Source organism: Oncorhynchus mykiss, chromosome 12, assembly GCF_013265735.2.
Source record: "Oncorhynchus mykiss isolate Arlee chromosome 12, USDA_OmykA_1.1, whole genome shotgun sequence".
Taxonomy (NCBI): domain Eukaryota; kingdom Metazoa; phylum Chordata; class Actinopteri; order Salmoniformes; family Salmonidae; genus Oncorhynchus; species Oncorhynchus mykiss.
In genome coordinates this window covers 84,341,886-84,356,828 of record NC_048576.1, presented here as the reverse complement: position 1 = coordinate 84,356,828, position 14,943 = coordinate 84,341,886, and the positions used below count along the sequence as shown (strand labels likewise).

The 14,943-nt window shown below is 46.3% G+C and overlaps 1 protein-coding gene across 2 annotated transcripts; it reads left to right on the top strand.

The window, feature by feature from the left end:
• The first annotated feature begins 459 nt into the window (after positions 1-459).
• Positions 460-14,648, top strand: LOC110539007 (histone-arginine methyltransferase CARM1). Of its 2 annotated transcripts, none has more exons than XM_036938861.1 (16): positions 460-641; positions 3,059-3,181; positions 3,534-3,640; positions 3,798-3,902; positions 4,067-4,177; positions 4,444-4,621; positions 4,833-4,923; positions 5,727-5,808; positions 6,645-6,730; positions 7,353-7,442; positions 7,783-7,920; positions 11,609-11,698; positions 11,812-11,924; positions 12,354-12,431; positions 12,555-12,623; positions 12,862-14,648. In XM_036938861.1, exons 1-16 carry the CDS (start codon positions 500-502, stop codon positions 13,020-13,022), a joined length of 1,764 nt encoding a protein of 587 aa, XP_036794756.1. In that variant the 5' UTR covers positions 460-499; the 3' UTR covers positions 13,023-14,648. The 2 variants fall into 2 exon arrangements, with proteins under 2 accessions (XP_036794756.1, XP_036794755.1); XM_036938860.1 differs by having other exon boundaries at positions 3,056-3,181.
• The last annotated feature ends 295 nt before the right edge of the window (positions 14,649-14,943 follow it).

Below are 14,943 nucleotides of genomic sequence, written 5' to 3'. Positions count from 1 at the left end.
AAAAGACAACAGACATGCACTCAGGCCCCCGTGGACCAGACTTGCTCATCCCTGTCACATAGAATGCTGCTCAAGTAATACCAGTGCATATTTGCCAATAGTCTGCCAGATAAACAGTATTTAGCCACTGCCCAAAGTTGTAGGTTTTGGTACTTGCTGCATGACATGTTACACAGCAGAACCAATATTATTCACACAGATTTAACAAACCAGGATACGAAACGCTGCCTGGCTGACAGTCTGACATTTTTATTTAATTCAAATGATTATTCAAGATCCCCTATTTCTCTCATTGTCCAACTAACTATACTGTCTTTGCTGAAAGTGTACAGCAGTGACAACAGAAGTCAGAGCAAAGTCTACTGTATTTGCACTAAGCAGTTTGCCTCTCGGCCACATAGTGGCGGTAGAGCTGTGTGTATCCCGTTTCCTGTCGTGAGTGCACGTCCAACGCTGGATGTGAGAGCCACAGTGAGCTGTCTCTTCCCACAGATCGAAGATGGCGGTGTCGGTGTTTCCCGGCGTGCGGCTCCTCTCTATCGGAGACGCAAACGGAGAAATACAGCGTCACTCCGAGCAGCAGCCTCTACGACTGGAGGTGAAAGCCACACAGGACGCGGCCCTGATCAACCTCTCCAACGGTGAGTGGACTTGAGACAGCTCTTCCATACACCGGTTCGGCCTGGGCTCCTTGTTAACTGACGTTACTCTGGCTAACTAGCCAGAGCTTAATGCTACAAAGCTAGCTAGCCGATGCGAGTGCCTGGGCTTGCACGTGTGTGCGGGTGGGGGTTCCACTTCAAAACCGACTGGTTCCACCTATAGAATCCAACGTAATGGGGACTGTTTTCGCTTATCGCTATTAGCTAGCTAGCTAGCTAGCTACCATAACTTAGTTAGCTAACGTTACTTCTCCAGCACCACGACAGCGCACACTGTTGTTAGCTTAGCTAACTATAGGTGGTTAGCTTTAGCAAGCTTACTGCGCTCACTTCGTGGCTTGTGGACCACGTTTTTTCTTTCGTATCTATTTGTCTTGAGCAATATTCTTTAAAGTATTTATTTAATGCGAAGTAGTATGTTTTAGCTCACACGAGACGTTTCCTGGACAGCAAGCTAAGTGTGACCAAGCACATTAGATACCTATCTACCCCTGTTTACTAATATCAACTTGCTAACAATTTAGCGCCAGATTGCATTTCAATGATGTACTATCCTGTCCCGCAGCTGAGCATTTTATCCAGCTCGCTACACATTGACGCAGATAGCCAAAGCTAATTGACATGTTAACGTGCTCTTTCATTTTTGCCCCAATAAGCTATCAGCCATACTACGCAATGGTTTGCCCTTAATGCCACAGAGTTCTAACAGTTAAAACAAACTGCGTCATATGAGCATTGCCCTCTTTCTTAGATAGTTATGAGAAAGCAAGATAACATTTGACCCTTTGAGATGGGTATCTTAAAAGTGTGTTTTGTTTTGGAACGTCGTCTTTGCGCACAGATCATACTAGTAGCGGTGCAAACAAGCAAGCTAACCCCGGTGGCTCGCGCGTACTACTTTATGGTAATCTAATCTACTGTAGATGCCTAGCTGAGTGAATAAATATCGATAAACGAAATATATATTTTTTAAACAGGCTAAATATGGGTCCTTATGTTTCGATAAGCTAAACCAGGCTCGTATTAGTTATTCATCTTTGTTCTCCCCTGAACAATGGCCAGTCCCCCACCTCCCTACTCCCCTGTCGATCACTTGTGTGCTCGCGCTGAGGGCTTGCAGCTTTTGTTACACCGAGGCACAGATGGGATGTCCCTTTCAAGAAGCCGTGATGTCCCTATTTTTGATACAGTCAAGCTTGGGCTGTGGGGAAAGTAGAAATGTATGTGTGGCAGGATGTTTTTCAAGGTGTCCTATCAAAGTTTTATGATATGTGTGATTGCCTGGTCCGGTCCATAGGCCCAACAGCCGTTTCCTCTTCCAACATTCCCATGATGATGGAAGATGAACGTTTCCACACCAGACAGGAATGAACTCCCGATTGAATTGCTACATAGAGCAGCACGACTGAGTCTAAAGTAATTCCACTTGGAAAAATAACCTCAGTGTCTTGCCACACAATCATTTTATTTCTGCTTTATTATAGACACAAAAGCACCTCAATCAAACACAGCACACTAGTAATGTCTGTCTATCATGCTGGAATGGGTGTATTTACATTGTCCACGAGGGGCAATGCCTTGGCCCAGCAAAAATAGCACCATTTTGCTCTTCACTTTGACAAGTGTCTATTATGACCTGACATTATCCTGTTAGAACATTGACATGACTATCATCTGGTTGTTACATATCTGTAACAGGTCTATAGTGACAGTCCTTGTCCCCCTTCTGTCATTGTCGTTTCCCACAATGTTCAGCTGAAGGGCCTTGTAGACAGGCCAGGTCTAGTGGAGGGAGATGGTTGTAGCCTACATATTTTAAAGCATGCACTCTTATCTCTCAGCCCTTGCATCGAACACACACTTGTTAAGCAACACATACACTCCCGCTCTCATATTTATCGCAGGTTAATCCGGTGTCAGTCGCTAGTTTGGTCTGTTAATAAAACATGCTGCATCTGGCTAATCTAAGTAACAGCGCTAGTCTTAATCCCATCACAACTGCTGGATTAAACCACAGATTATCTCACTGCCATGCGGGCACAGCCCTAGACCTACCTTGCCAATATATTGCTTTCACAAATCCAGTCTTTAAAACTATGTCATCTTAATCATCCAGGGGTGTGTGTGAAATAGATTCAATAGAAGAAATTAGTCACTTTCCCTCGGCTAAAGGAGGTTAAAAATAGCTTGTTGCTTGTTGCTATGCATGAGATGCTATAGTGCTAATTGAATCAATAAAGCGCTGTGTGTGATCAGGCCAGTTCTGTTAGCATGTTGTTCTTCATGTTGTGTGACCTACGGTAAGCCACGTACTCCTGTGCCACACTTATTCCATGAATGACCTGTTGTGGGAGTGTTGCTTGGCCCTAACTATTGTATGACTCCTCTCACAGCAGAGGAGACATGTGTGTTCAAGTGTTCGGTCTCCAGGGACACAGAGTGCAGTCGCGTGGGGAAACAGTCGTTCATCATCACGCTAGGCTGCAACAGCGTCCTGCTACAGTTCACCTCACCTGCAGGTAGCTAACCCCCGGCAACCACTGCCACTCTGTCTCAGAGAATGCAGTCATTGTCTGTCAGTCTTTTTTCTGTCTGTCTTTGACTGCCTGCCAGTAGGCTATATCTGTCTCTGTCATTGACCCTCTGTCTCCTGTGTGTCTTTGACTCCCTGTCCTAGTGCACATGTTCCTGTCCTCATAAAGAGATTCGTATTGTTTCTCATACTTGTCTTGCCTCTGTCATCCTTGTGAACTGTTATAATTGGTTATTATTATTGTTCGTTTGATTTCTCCCCATTATGACTGGCTTAAGACCGTTTATAACTTATGTCTGATTTGTCCTGCTTATAACCTGTTATGACGATCTCCTCAGAGTTCTCATCGTTCTATAACCTCCTGAAGAACTGCCGCGGCCACAGTGGAGAGCAGTCGGTCTTCAGCGACAGGACAGAGGAATCATCCGCAGTACAGTACTTCCAGGTGCACACGCAGAATCTGCCATGCATTGCAATAAATAATTTATTCCAACCTTTATTAGCTCCGTGACAATATTAAAACACCTCATGAAAAATAAGCTGTTCTGTCACTTTATTTTCCTCTCACTCCCTTGTTCTCCCTCTCTCCTTCTCTCCTCCAGTTCTATGGCTACCTCTCCCAGCAGCAGAACATGATGCAGGACTACGTCAGGACAGGAACCTATCAGAGGGCCATCCTCCAGAACCACACTGACTTCAAGGACAAGGTACTGATGCACTGTCCTGGGACTTAAATATAGCTTGTTCTGAATTTAGTCCTTTGCTGTATTTGAAACTAATCTGTTGTTTAATTGGTTTGGGCAGTAGACACTGCTGGATTTCATTGATGTCTTTATCAGGGAAGAATTAGAGTCCATTCCTCTCTCTCTAGGTGGTGTTGGATGTGGGCTGTGGTTCAGGGATTCTGTCGTTCTTTGCTGCTCAGGCGGGGGCCAGGAAGGTCTACGCTGTGGAGGCCAGCACCATGGCCCAGCATGCAGAGGTAACAGACACACTAAACTATGCTGAAATTAAGTGACCTATATATTTTCAATTAACTGCACTTTTTCTGGCCCGCAAATTGATTTTGACAAACTAATCAAAGCCCTCGAGCTGAAAAGTTTGTCATCCCTGCTCTAACCCTATCCTCTTCTTGACATGCTATGTAGCCATAAATCTGGCAGATGTATCAGTTTCACTCTAATACACACACACCAACCCTCCACTAGGTCCGGGTGACCTCTAACCCTCTGGTGTCCCCTCCACTAGGTCCTGGTGAACACTAACCGTCTGGGGGACCGTGTGGTGGTGATCCCTGGTAAAGTAGAGGAGGTTACGCTACCTGAGCAGGTGGACATCATCATCTCAGAGCCCATGGGCTACATGCTCTTCAACGAGAGGATGTTGGAGAGCTACCTCCACGCCAAGAAGTTCCTCAAGCCTAGTGGTGAGGCAGAGGGAAGGTTGGAGGGAGAGCATAGAAAGGGGTAGAGTAGGGGGGAAGGAGAAAGGGAGAAAATGTCAAAAGGTCTGAAGATTATTTTGAAGCCCAAGCAGTATATAATATGAAAGTCTACATTTTAAAAATGAGAGACATATTCATCATGACTAGCCACTGGTGATTGTACCATCATTAACTGACTTCATGTGTGTCACAGGTAAAATGTTCCCCACCATCGGTGACGTGCACCTGGCCCCCTTCACAGACGAACAGCTCTACATGGAGCAGTTCACCAAGGCCAACTTCTGGTGAGTAGGAGGGGAGGGAGGAGAGAAACGGGGAGTAGGAGGGGAGGGAGGAGAGAAACGGGGAGTAGGAGGGGAGGGAGGAGAGAAACGGGGAGTAGGAGGGGAGGGAGGAGAGAAACGGGGAGTAGGAGGGGAGGGAGGAGAGAAACGGGGAGTAGGAGGGGAGGGAGGAGAGAAACGGGGAGTAGGGGGGGGAGGGAGGAGAGAAACGGGGAGTAGGAGGGGAGGGAGGAGAGAAACGGGGAGTAGGAGGGGAGGGAGGAGAGAAACGGGGAGTAGGAGGGGAGGGAGGAGAGAAACGGGGAGTAGGAGGGGAGGGAGGAGAGAAACGGGGAGTAGGAGGGGAGGGAGGAGAGAAACGGGGAGTAGGAGGGGAGGGAGGAGAGAAACGGGGAGTAGGAGGGGAGGGAGGAGAGAAACGGGGAGTAGGAGGGGAGGGAGGAGAGAAACGGGGAGTAGGAGGGGAGGGAGGAGAGAAACGGGGAGTAGGAGGGCAGGGAGGAGAGAAACGGGGAGTAGGAGGGCAGGGAGGAGAGAAACGGGGAGTAGGAGGGCAGGGAGGAGAGAAACGGGGAGTAGGAGGGGAGGGAGGAGAGAAACGGGGAGTAGGAGGGGAGGGAGGAGAGAAACGGGGAGTAGGAGGAAGGATGGGGTTGGAGGGACAGGGGGAAATGGCAAGAGAAGAAGCTCTGGGAGTAGAAGCAGTGAATGTACGGAGATATCAGTCACTTTTCATTGGGCTGCTGTAGTTGCTGAGATTGAGTTGATGATGATGATGATGATTCTCTCACTCCCTCATTCAGGTACCAGCCTTCCTTCCATGGTGTGGACCTCTCAGCCCTGCGAGGAGCAGCGGTGGATGAGTACTTTCGCCAGCCCATTGTGGTACGTAGAATTCTCAGGTGTTCAAGAGTCTGACATACAACTATCTTCTGACATTGCCTGCCCTGCCCACCATGTCGGTTAAAGCGATACCCCCCACCCCCGCAAGAGGATTGGGGTGAATGGGGGCGGTTAACTAGGAAATGTATATGGGAGGGGTATTTAAGGCCTGAAATAGTCAGGGGGTATGTGGGGACGAGCTGTTTGTGGAAAATTGGGTTACATAGTACGGACTGGCCTGTGTGTTTGTTTATGTCTAAGGGTGGTACATGGAGTGTGTGTGTTTATGGGCAAACGCTGATGCAGGATAGGAGATTGACTGTATGGGAGTGTGTGTTTGTGGTAGAAGATACCACCGTCACACTGTGTGTGTTATGACGGCTGGGATAAATAAGTTAGATGCGGTCTGAGTTTAGGATCCCAATGTTTTCGCCCAGTCCAGCTCCCCCAGTCTTACACCACAGAACCAACAGTGAGGTTTCAACAGTACTATCACTGCTCATAATGGGTATTCATTGAATTCATCTCAACCCTTTTTATCGCACACAGCGACACACCGACACATACACATCATTTTCCAGCGGTAGTCAGCTGGGTAGGCCTCCTCCGTGCCTACTCCTCTGTTACTCTGCTGGGCGAGCCATACCCGGCCGGAAGGCCTGGTTCTGGGTACAGCCTCTGTTCTAGATCATTAAATTAAGGCATAGGCCGTCTCCGTACCCTCTCTAGCCAATGCTGCCGTAAAACATTTCTACCTCACTGGGACTTACCTGGATACTCTTGCTTCCCTCTTCCCCGTCTCTCTCCTTCCTCCTTTTTCTTTCCCTCCCCCCTCTCAGGACACATTTGATATCCGTATCTTGATGGCCAAGTCTGTCAAATACACAGTCAACTTCCTGGAGGCCAAAGAGGAGGATTTGTACAGGTCTGTGTGCCGTCTGTCTGTGTCTGTTATTCCCTCATATATTTATTATTGAATTGTTATTCATAGAATGAGTTGAGAATTGAGATGCGACATGTTACTGAATGTAGGGATGTCCTACTTCTCTAATATACTTCCGATACTACATAATTCCTTCTAGTGTCTAAAAATAACCTTAAAGCAGCAATCAGAAGTTGAAACAATAACAAAGCGAATTCCCCGTCCTTCTTTATGTAAAAAGTGGAGGGATGGGCTGGAGAAATGTAACCACTCTCAAATTCATAGACTGGGCTATGGATGCAAGGACTGACCATCCATGATATCAACATTATAGTTTTAACCATGTTTTGACGATATATATATATTGTTTTACATTTACTTTGTTTACAAACATTGGAGTAAAACAAACTTATATTTTGGGTTCTGATGGGGGTACGGGAGTTGAACTAAGCTCATGAGGCATTTATAAGTTATATTCTTCAAGACTTAATGGGTATATATCATACATTTATAAGTCCAAAAAATGGATGTAGCAACAGTTGATTGCCCCTTTAACTAGACTAATGCTTATCCCACTCTTTTCTCTCTTCCCCTCTCTCTTCCCTTCTCTCGCTCTCTCTTTCAGGATAGAGATTCCCTTTAAGTTCCATATGATGCACTCAGGGCTGGTGCACGGCCTGGCCTTCTGGTTCGACGTAGCGTTCATGGGATCAATGTAAGTTGGCCTGAGCTGCCTTAACCAGGGCTGAAGTGTGTGTATGGCCAAGGAGTAAAATCACTTGATCCAGGACTCCTGACCTACATAGATCCTGACTACAGCTACACTGTCACTTTCCTTTCATCACTTGTTTTTTCTCACAGACATTGTAATAAACACAAAGACAGAAAGTGGGTACAACTTAAAAGCAATACAATACATTCACAATAGATACATTTCACAATAAGTTGTAAAGGGCTGTTCCTACTGAATATCTGACCATGCTTGTACAGTAGTAGGATAACGCTGATTGAACCTTAAAGTATCCTGACCTCTAATCCCCCCCCTCTCTCTGCAGGGTGACAGTGTGGCTCTCTACAGCCCCCACAGAGCCCCTGACCCACTGGTACCAGGTCCGCTGTCTGCTCCAGTCACCCCTCTTCACCAAGGCAGGAGACACACTTTCCGGCACAGCACTGCTTATCGCCAACAAGAGGTGAGAGACTGTAGAGGGATCTACTGGGAGTCTGTTGGGGAGGGGAGGCTTTGGTGTTAGTGTGTTGCCATTCACCTCTAGGCCCAGGCTTGTGTTATATTATGACAGTTCTGAATGAATGTGTGTAGGTGATACACAGTGAGCTCCAAAAGTATTTGGACAGCGACAATTATAAAGAAAATTGCCTCATACAATGACTATGGGGATGAAGTGCAGACTGTCAGCTTTCATTTAATTTTCATCCATATCAGGTGAACCATTTAGAAATAGGTTCCAATTATTTTGTGCCCAATTTAATTAATGGAAAATAATGAATTGTCATTTTTGAGTCACTTTTATTGTAAATAACAATAGAATGTTTCTAAATACTGTGGATGCTACCATGATTACATAATATCCTGAATTAATCGTAAATAATGAGTGAGGAAGTTAGTGTAACCTCATGCTAACCTCTCACCACTACAATAACAGGGGAGGTTAGCATTTGGTGGGGTGGGGGGTCGTGGATGATATTTGTGCATCTGCAACCTCATGTATCAAAACAACAATGTCTCACTGCCTCTACTTTTGGAGCTACCCAGTGCATTTGGAAGGTATTCAGATCCCTTGACTTTTTCTACATTTTGTGAGGTTATAGTCTTACTCTAAAATCTATTAAATAAATAAAATCCTCAGCAATTTACACGCACCAGCCCATAACGACAAAGCGGAAACAAGTTTGTAGAAATGTTTTTAAATGTATTTAAAATACATTAACTTACTTTATTTACGTAAGTATTCAGACCCTTTGCTATGAGACTCGAAATTGAGCTCAGATGCATCCTGTTTCCATTGATCATCCTTGAGCTGTTACTACAACTTGATTGGAGTCCACCTGTGGTAAATTAGATTGATTGGACATGATTTGGAATGGCACACCTGTATATACGGTCCCACAGTTGACAGTGCATGTCAAAGCAAAAACCAGGCCATGAGGTCGAAGGAATTGTTGGGAAAGTCCGAGACCGGATAGTGTCGAGGCACAGATCTGGAGAAGGGTGCCAAAACATTTCTGCACCATTGAAGGTCCCCAAAGAACACAGTGGCCTCCATCATTCTTAAATTGGAAGTTTGGAACCACCAAGACTCTTACTGGAGCTGCCCTCCCGGCCAAGCTGAGCAATCAGGGGAGAAGGACCTTGGTCAGGGAGGTGACCAAGAACCCGATGGTCACTCTGTCAGAGCTCCAGAGTTCATCTGTAGAAATGGGAGAACCTTCCAGAAGGACAACCATCTCTGCAGCACTCCACCAATCAGGCCTTAATGGTTGTGGCCAGATGGAAGCCACTCCTCATTAAAATGCACATGACCGCCTGCTTGGAGTTTGCCAAAAGGCACCTAAAGGACTCTCAGACCATGAGAAACACAATTCTCTGGTCTGATGAAACCAAGATTGAACTCTTTGACCCGAATGCCAAGTGTCACATCTGGTGGAAACCTGGCACCATCCCTACGTCCCTAGCATGGTGATGGCAGCATCATGCTATGGGGATGTTTTTCAGAGGCAGGGACTGGGAGACTAGTCAGGATCGAGGCTAAATGAACAAAGCAAAGTTCAGAGAGATCCTTGATGAAAACCAGCTCTAGAGCACTCAGGCGAAGGTTCACCTTCCAACAGGACAACAACTCTAAGCACACCGCCAAGACAATGCAGATGTGGCTTCGGGACAAGTCTTTGAATATCCTTGAGTGGCCAGCCAGAGTCCGGACTTTAACCCGATCAAACATGTTTGGAGAGACCAGAAAATCATATCAGATTGTATTTGTCACATGCGCCGAATTCAACAGGTGTAGACCTTACTGTGAAATGCATACTTACAAGCCCTTAACCAACAATGCAGTTTTAAGAAAATACCAAATAAAAAAGTATGCCATAAGAATAACTAATAATTAAAGAGCAGCAGTAAATAACAATGGCTATATACAGAGGGTACCGGTACAGAGTCAATGTGTGGGGGCACCTGTGTCAAGGTAATTGAGGTAATATGTACATGTAGGTAGAGTTATTAACCCATCCCGGATCCGGTATATTTGTCATCAGCAACGCTGAATAGCATAGCGCAACAGTCAAAAAATATTACTTGAAAATATTCATATTCATGAAATCACAAGTGAAATATAGTGAAACACAGCTTAGCCTTTTGTTAATCACCCTGTCATCTCAGATTTTGAAATGATGCTTTACAGCCAAAGCAAGACAAGTGTTTGTGTACGTTTATCGATAGCCCAGCATAGCATTATGTACACTTAGCATCAGGAAGCTTGGTCACAAATCAGAAAAGCAATCAAATTAATTGTTTACCTTTGATGAGCTTCGGATGTTTTCACTCACGAGACTCCCAGTTAGACAGCAAATGTTCCTTTTGTTCCATAAAGATTTTTTTTTATATCCAAATACCTCCGTTAGTTTGATGCGTTATGCAGAGGAATCCACCGGAAATAGCAGTCACGACAACGCAGACAAAAATTCCAAATTATATCCATAATATCGACAGAAACATGGCAAACGTTTTTTATAATCAATCCTCAAGGTGTTTTTCAAATATCTATTAGATAATATATCAACCGGGACAGTTGGCTTTTCACTAGGACCGGGAGGAAAAATGGCTACCTCTCTGTGTTGCGCAGATGGGGGGGGGGGGCAATACAAATAGTCTAGGTAGCCATTTGATTAGCTGTTCAGGAGTCTTATGGCTTGGGGGTAGAAGCTGTTTCGAAGCCTCTTGGACCTAGACTTGGCGCTTCGGTACCGCTTGCCGTGTGGTATCTGAGAGAACAGTCTGACTAGGGTGGCAGGAGTCTTTGACAATTTTTAGGGCCTTCCTCTGACACTGCCTGGCAGCTTGTAGAACCTTTTGAGGATCTGAGGACCCATGACAAATCTTTTCAGCCTCCTGAGGGGGAATAGGTTTTGTCATGCCCTCTTCACGACTTCCTTGGTGGGCTTGGACCATGTTAGTTTGTTGGTGATGTGGATGCCAAGGAACTTGAAGCTCTCAACCTGCTCCACTACAGCCCCGTCGATGAGAATGGGGGCGTGCTCAGTCCTCATTTTCCTGTAGTCCACAATCATTTAGGCAGGTTACCTTAGTGTTCTTGGGCACAGGGACTATGGTGGTCTGCTGTGCAGCAACGCTCCCCATCCAACCTGACAGAGCTTGAGAGGATCTGCAGAGAAGAATGGGAGAAACACCCCAAATACAGGTGTGCCAAGCTTGTAGCGTCCTACCCAAGAAGACTAGGCTATAATTGCTGCCAAAGGTGCTTCAACAAAGTACTTAGTAAAGGATTTGAATACTTATGAAAATGTCATATTTCAGTTTTTTTAAATAATATAAATCAGGAAACTACAAACTTGTTTTTGCTTTGTCATTGTGAGGTATTGTGTTTAGATTGAGGGATTTAAAACATAAAATAATAATAAATGTTAAAAAATGATGTAATAAAATGTGGAAAACGTCAAGGGGTCTGAATACCTTCCGGAAGCACTGTATATATGTGTATTACAGATGTGTGCTTGCTGAATCTGTGCTTCTCTGTCTGTCTGTGTTGGTCTGTGTTAAACTATCCACCTCCATTCTCACCTCCTCCCATACCAACCCCCGGCTCTCCTCCCATACCAATCCCTGGCTCTCTTCCCTCCTCACAGACAAAGCTACGACATCAGTATTGTTGCCCAAGTGGACCAGACAGGCTCCAAGTCCAGCAACCTCCTGGACTTGAAGAACCCCTTTTTCAGGTGAGTTGGTCTGTTCCGCTGCCCTCGGCCTGTGCCATTCAGGATAACGACCCGGGGGGAAGGGGAGCTCCCTCTCATGGCGTGTATGTTGTTGTGTATGTGTGTTTTTGTAGGTACACAGGCAGCACCCCCACCCCCCCTCCTGGGTCGCACTACACCTCCCCCTCTGAGACCATGTGGAACACTGGGGGGGCCTACAGCATGAGCCAGGGCATGGCTGTGTCAGGTAAATACACACACATAGAGGACACTGGTAGAGGACACACACAGAGGACATACCCACACACACTGCACGGGGCAGAACCCACACACTGCATGAGGCAGAACACTGCTGTGTCAGGTAAACGCACAGACGATACACAAAATCTGACCCATGATAGCATCATCAGGCAAAAGTATCCATACAACATCATGACTAAATGTCTTACTAAACTGTAGGGATATCACAGAATAGATCAGGCTAACAGAGTAGCTGATAGACAGGGGATGCATGCTCTCTCTGAGGGGAAAACGGTGTGTGAGAGAGAAAGGATGCTTATGCTTCTCCTGTGCTTTATTCCCATTTCGCTCCCTTTCTCTCCCTATCTCTCTTGTTCTCTCTCCTCCCCATCTCACTCTCTTCCCCGTCTCACCCTTTCATCTCTCTCTCTCTCAGGGATGCCTACAGCCTATGACCTCAGTACAGTCATGGGCAGCGGCTCGACGGTGTCCCACAACAACCTCATCCCCCTCGGTAGGATACTACGGACTGATGGGCTGACAGACAAGCACAGACCGTGTGACTGACTGTGTGTGTTTGCACGTTTGTGTGTGCGTTAATACACCGTCTCACTATTTCCTCTGTTCCCGCCCTCAGTGAACACAGGGATAGTGAATCACACCCACTCCAGGATGGGCTCCATCATGAGCACCGGAATCGTCCAGGGTACGTCTCTTTATACACTATACAAGGGTTTCCTAAACTGATTTAAATAACGAACTCCTCAAGTTTTGATTATTTGAATCAGCTGTGTAGTGCTAGGGCAAAAACCAAAACGTGCACCTGGGGGGGGGGGGGGGGGGGGGGTCAAGTTTCCTAAACACCTGTGACATAGTTGGCCCACAACCAATCAAGGGAAGGTGATAACACTTTCCCCCTCTCTCTCCCCCCCCCATCTCTCCAGGAGCTTCTACTGGCCAATCAGGTCCTAGCAGCAGCAGCAGCTCTAACCAGCAGCAGCAGCAGCATTATCCCGTCACCAACCAGTTCACCATGGGGGGACCCGCCATCTCCATGGCCTCTCCCATGGCCATCCCTAGCAACACCATGCATTATGGGAGTTAAGACCTCGTCACCCTTCACCTCCGAACCCCTGCATGACCTCTACTAGCCCCTCCCCCTGACCGACCACAGCCAGAACCAGAATACCAAAACCAGTGCTGTCGTGTTGTCCCTCCAGCACCTTCCTTTCTCCTTTACTGTCCATCTCTCTATCACTGGAGTTATTCTCATATCCGTCCCTCCTCGCCGCTCTCTCCGCTTTGAGAGCTGTTCCCCATCTTCCCCCTCTCATCATCGTGCAGCAGCTATGATATCACCAGTCCAGCCAGAGGGTGGCAGCACCTCTACGTTCAACTGACAGACTGATCAGCACAAAGAATTGGCAGTTTCTCTGAATGGAGAGCGGAACTGAACTTTGATTGACTGGACCTTTTTATGCTTTACAGACACATGTACACCTACACATACACATTGAACACAGAGACTTTTGTTGCAAAGAATAACTCATTGCACGACTGTACAGCAGGTATCATCTCCTTTATCCGGGTTCCCTCCCTTTTGGACATTTCGCCTCCCCTAGTGCCAGTGTGATGCCCCACCCTTCCCCCTCCTCCTCCACCAAACACACACACAACCCCATCCACTACAGCCAGTCGCTATCCCCCCTCCCCTTATCACTGGATTGGATGTCCCCCACTACAGATCTGCACTGAAAGGACAGGGGGCTTTCCTGTAGAGTAGAACACTATGAACACCCCTCACTGATGCCATTTTGTTTTCATATCGAGGCACTTCTCCACCTGCCCGTAGAGCCTCTCTCCTTAAACGGCCCCATTCCAGAGCGATAGCTAGCTCCCCCCAAGGTGTTTGTCTGGTCATCCATAGTGGTAGTCTTTAGCCCAGTAGACCTAGGCTATCTGAAAAGACACCCTATTCCATATACAGTGCTCTACTTTTGACTAGAGCCACATGGACAAATGAAGTGCACTGTATAGGGACTAGGGTGTCATTTGAGACGTAGCCTAGATGTCAGTGTGTAGGACGTGATCTTGAAGAACATCAACTCTGGAACTCTGTTAGAACATCACCTCCGATTGAGGTGTGTTGTCCAAAGCCAATAAGCTTCGAGGACACCGCAGCAGACCCGGCCCCCCACTCCCCTTCATAGCCAATCAGGATTGCAGTGAGCCGATGGTATTGGTGGAAGCAGGATGAACCCACAGAAAGACAGACTGACAGTATGGACCAAGGACACTGATGTCGGCCGTTGGAGCAGCTGTATCCTAGTTTACATTCTTCCCCGGTTTCCTTTCCTTCATTTTGAGACTGCGGTTCAGACTGAGGTGGGGAGTTGGGAATATAGGGAGTAGGGAGTCACCTCTTTCCCTCCTCACTACCTATGATATCCAGACTCTAACATATCTAAACCTCTCCTCCCTCCTTTCCCGGGCAAGTCGATTGCTCAACCTTCAGACAAAGACTTAATGGACATGTATGCATTGCTTCCAGTCACAATTTGTGGACTGAGTTTAAATTTTGATTTAGCAAGTTTTATGAAGAGAAAATGTCTTGCTAGTTTGTAGGGTTAACTTTTCAGTTGTCTTTATTTGTTTCACAGAAAAGCAACAAACAAAAAACAAGTATAAAAGGAGTAAATTAAATGTTGGTGGAGAAGTCCCCCAAAAAATATTTGGATCGGGTCTTATAATTAACTTGATATTACAGTTAGAATTGTAACACCAATGTTGTGATAGTTGCTAGCTTAGCATTCGACCTCTATTGATGGAAAGTGCATCAGGAAGACTTTTGTGCTGCCTCCTGTTTGTATTGCCCCTGACAATTAGCCACAGATCTAGGATCATATTTTCCTAACCAAAACCAGCAGTTAGGGACGACTAATGAAATCTGATTTTATAACGTCACCTTGAGGGTAAGTCAAATCTTGTGCCTTACAATATGAGCCTACATGGTCGGCAGACATTGA

Excerpts from the sequence above, each read along its gene's own strand:
- LOC110539007 (XM_036938860.1), top strand. The coding sequence starts at position 500 with ATGGCGGTGTCGGTGTTTCCCGGCGTGCGGCTCCTCTCTATCGGAGAC. Across the intron at positions 3,641-3,797 it reads CCGCAGTACAGTACTTCCAG|TTCTATGGCTACCTCTCCCA; the intron begins GTGCACACGCAG and ends TCTCTCCTCCAG. Across the intron at positions 4,924-5,726 it reads TTCACCAAGGCCAACTTCTG|GTACCAGCCTTCCTTCCATG; the intron begins GTGAGTAGGAGG and ends TCCCTCATTCAG.